The sequence below is a fragment of the Echinops telfairi genome, unplaced genomic scaffold (assembly GCF_000313985.2).
Source record: "Echinops telfairi isolate 266 unplaced genomic scaffold, ASM31398v2 ScPeMD7_25;HRSCAF=90, whole genome shotgun sequence".
Lineage (NCBI taxonomy): Eukaryota > Metazoa > Chordata > Mammalia > Afrosoricida > Tenrecidae > Echinops > Echinops telfairi.
In genome coordinates this window covers 24030287-24033703 of record NW_022103922.1, presented here as the reverse complement: position 1 = coordinate 24033703, position 3417 = coordinate 24030287, and the positions used below count along the sequence as shown (strand labels likewise).

At 39.7% G+C, this 3417-nt stretch overlaps 1 protein-coding gene across 2 annotated transcripts; it reads left to right on the top strand.

Annotated features, from left to right (window-relative positions):
• The first annotated feature begins 516 nt into the window (after nucleotides 1-516).
• IZUMO3 (IZUMO family member 3) lies at nucleotides 517-2975 on the top strand. 2 transcript variants are annotated; one of them, XM_030885404.1, is made up of 7 exons: nucleotides 517-748; nucleotides 882-956; nucleotides 1113-1202; nucleotides 1405-1422; nucleotides 1915-1995; nucleotides 2440-2527; nucleotides 2837-2975. In XM_030885404.1, the coding sequence occupies exons 1-7, from the start codon at nucleotides 517-519 to the stop codon at nucleotides 2973-2975; spliced, it is 723 nt and encodes a 240-aa protein (XP_030741264.1). The 2 variants fall into 2 exon arrangements, with proteins under 2 accessions (XP_030741264.1, XP_004712409.1); XM_004712352.1 differs by lacking the exon at nucleotides 1405-1422.
• Nucleotides 2976-3417: the final 442 nt, after the last annotated feature.

Sequence of the window (3417 nt, the reverse complement as noted above, 5' to 3'; positions counted from 1 at the left end):
ATCAAAGATTTAGTCCTTCTGTTCTTTTCAGTATTTTACTTTTACAGTAAAGTTTCCATTGAGGAGACAGATTATGGAAGCTATTGAAGATTCAGAAGACTTTAGAAATTTCAGAAAGGTGAATAAAGATGGTCAGGTGAGATGTAAGAATCCACTTAAGGATACAAGCAAGAAAGAACTAAAGTGACACTTTTTCTGGGACATCTATCTACCTAGAGAGAACTCTGCTTTTATGACCTCAGGATTTCTTTCCCTCACTGTGTTCTACACTCAGAACTCAGGTATCTGCTCCTCAGCTGGCAGGTCCTCTCCCTGGAATGAAGGATAAAAGTCAGAAAATCACTTAAGATTCTTAGGGAAATGAGATTGCCTGGAAGTGAGATGGAACGAGTGGGAACGGTGGTGGCAGACTATCTATTAGAAAACTCTCATTTCTGGATTTGTGGAGGAAAAAGAACTACGTGAACCAGTTTCCAAGACAACCCGCTGTTGAGGAGCCAGGGTTTGGGAAAGGAGATGGGTGACCTGTGGTTACTCTTTCTCCTTTCCCTATCTGTAGTAGCTTTCCGTGAGGTCAAAGGCTGTCTGGAATGTGACCCCAAATTCACAGAAGATATTAAGACCTTGATAGAAAAGCTGATCCCCTCAGAAGTCCCTGGTCGAAACTTCCTTGTTCAACGGCAAATTAAGGAGATTATCCATACCAGCTCCACCGTCCCCCACAGGAACAAGATGCTCCGGGTGTTGGGTGAGGGATGCTTGGTTCCCCAATATTTTGAGGGGTTAAAGGGAGAAGGGAGGCAGGGAAGCCAGCACTGGGATCCACATTTTTTCCACGATGTAACTAATCCCTCACATGTAACTTTCCCTTTGTTCTCTAGATGTCCACAATGTTGTTAACTTGAGAAAATGGCTGAAAACCGAAATTGAGAAACTGGAAAAAGAAACATGGAAAGGTTAAGTACTATTTCAGTGTTAGAAATTGTATTGCCCAAGCAATTATAAGGAACATGGACGGGGGGTGGGGGACAACGTAAAACAAAGAAACTCGTTTTTAAAACCTGAAGGGCAAGGTGACCACTGTTTCTGACATTTGGGCCACCCTCTCTCAGGTGCCTTTATCCTTCAAGGCAAGCTTCTTGAAGTCCGGCAGAACCTGGAGTCCAAAATGAAGGAATCATTAAAGACATTCTCTGATGTTGGTAATGAAAGATACCTATCTAAAAACACTAGAGGATATAGAAAATTAAGGGTGAGAGGAGGAATGCAGGTTTACATTAAGATAATTTAGAATGGATGAAGGGGTTGCTGGAACTTAGAGGGTTCTAAGCGGGTTATTTTGGTGTGAATATGGCAATATATATGTTTATGAGCTCTCATTAGAACTTTCTGATTCTTTTCTAGCTTGTTCCGAAGATTGCAGTGAGTACAGTATCAGTTGTCAGTTCATGGCTTCCCACTTCTATGCTATACATGAGCCTCTCCTACCCATCACACGTCTATGACCCTCTCTTCCCTACCTGTCACACTTCTAACTGATTTTCTAGGGATGTGGTTAAAATGGGTACTAGGAAAATAAAATCTAGTTAATCAAACTTTGGACATTCAAGAGATTTGGGAGCTATGCTGTGCCTCTAAAAGTATAGTTTTCCATCTATTTCACCAATGTATGTTAAGGTACCATATTCCCCACATCCCAACTCCCCCACCTCTCCCCCCCCACCAAAAAAAATCTGACTTGAGTTACAAAGGCCTTTGAGTCATCAAGAAACTTGATTAATGGGGGAAGGAGAAATTATTAGCAATGTGAATTTAAGGGTTCAAGGAAAGCCTGAGCTCTAATCTATTCCTACTATTTTACCTAAAAAACCTTAATGGCATGGTTCCTTCTGACTATCTGTCTATCTTTGTCAGTTGTGACTGAAGGTCCCGTTCTTGATTGTTGGAGCTGTCTTCGTATCACCACCCACTGCTTCAAAGGGGAGTATTGTGGAGGTAATAAATAAAGATTGTGGTGTGGCAGTTTGAAGGATCAATAATTGGATTGTTCATTGACTTCATAAATATTGTTGAGCACCTTCGATGTGCCAGTAATTGCAGGCCACTTTAATGCAATCGTTCCGTGCTGCTTTTAGAGATCTAAACTGCTGAACTAAACGTGTACCTGTATGAATACCTGGCACGGAACCAGTTGAAGAGTTGAGAAATGAGATAGTTAAAAACTGGATCTACGGTAGAGAAATTAGATTAGAGGGTGACAAGGACAGACCGATGCAAAGTCTAGGATTGTAGAATATGAAAACGCCAGAGTAATCAAGGAAGTGTAATCCACACAGGCAACTATGTGATGAGACAAGAGACTTCTGTTCTGGGTACAGGTTTCAAGTTATTATTTATCTTTTTAAAACACTCTCTTTTTCTCCTTTCTGTTTCCCAAAGATGAATCAAGGAAGGCTGAGAATCGAGAGATCACACTATTTCTGATATTGCTGGCAGAAGCGGTAGTGTTTGGAAGCTCTTTGTTACTGTGAGTTCTATGCACTCCACACAAACACGAAGTGAAAGCCTAGCTTTGGCAAAGAGACCACTCAAAACCCACCCTCCTACCATGGGAAGAAGAAGAAAGGCGTTCTTGCCAGACTGGCCTATGTCGAAGACAAGAATAAAATGGCTGGGTGTTTGACCGAAGAACAGTTGGAACTTAAGGAGGGGGGATGATGAAACCTTAGGAAACCTTTTAGAAGTACCCAAATGACAGAGAAAACAATCGTATTATTGTTTTAAATAATTGAGATGCTGATCTTGAAATGGGAATTATCTTCTCTTTCTACTGTAGATTCTATGTGTGTGTATCTCATCGGAGGAAGATGAAGGAAATACGAAAATCACTGAACTCATATTTAGAGAAGAAGCTTGAAGAACTAATGGGGATGGTAGAGGAGAAGAAAAGGAAAGACAGCAGGACCCGAAAATAAGTCACATACACCAAGAATTGTTGAAGGGTTTGTTCCAGTCTCTCTGCAGTCACAAATCCATAGTATTTTAGAAATGGAATAGAACATACAGTTTCTCTTAGTGAAGATCCTCATTGATACAAGAGACAATGGAAGCAATACGAGAGTATAGCCCTACTTACAGATATTTTTATTTAAAGAGATATTGTACAGAATTGGGATATCTTATGTGAAAGATTTTACTATTTGATATGTAACAAATGTGACGAAATGGTTACAATGGTTATTTGTATGGTTACATGCAAATATTAATCAATAGTCCATACTTACCACATTCCCAATGACAATAAATTTTACATTTTTTTAAAGTTTGGCTAGTCTGAGAAATAAAATAATATACCTATATCTGTAAATCTGAGAATATTTTCACATGATTCAGGGACATTTAAATTTACTCAAAATT

Bases quoted from the DNA above. Each gene is read 5' to 3' on its own strand.
- IZUMO3 (XM_030885404.1), top strand. From the start codon at position 517: ATGGGTGACCTGTGGTTACTCTTTCTCCTTTCCCTATCTGTAGTAGCT. The intron at 749-881 runs GTGAGGGATGCT...TTTGTTCTCTAG, and splicing joins CAAGATGCTCCGGGTGTTGG to ATGTCCACAATGTTGTTAAC. The intron at 1,996-2,439 runs GTAATAAATAAA...TGTTTCCCAAAG, and splicing joins CAAAGGGGAGTATTGTGGAG to ATGAATCAAGGAAGGCTGAG.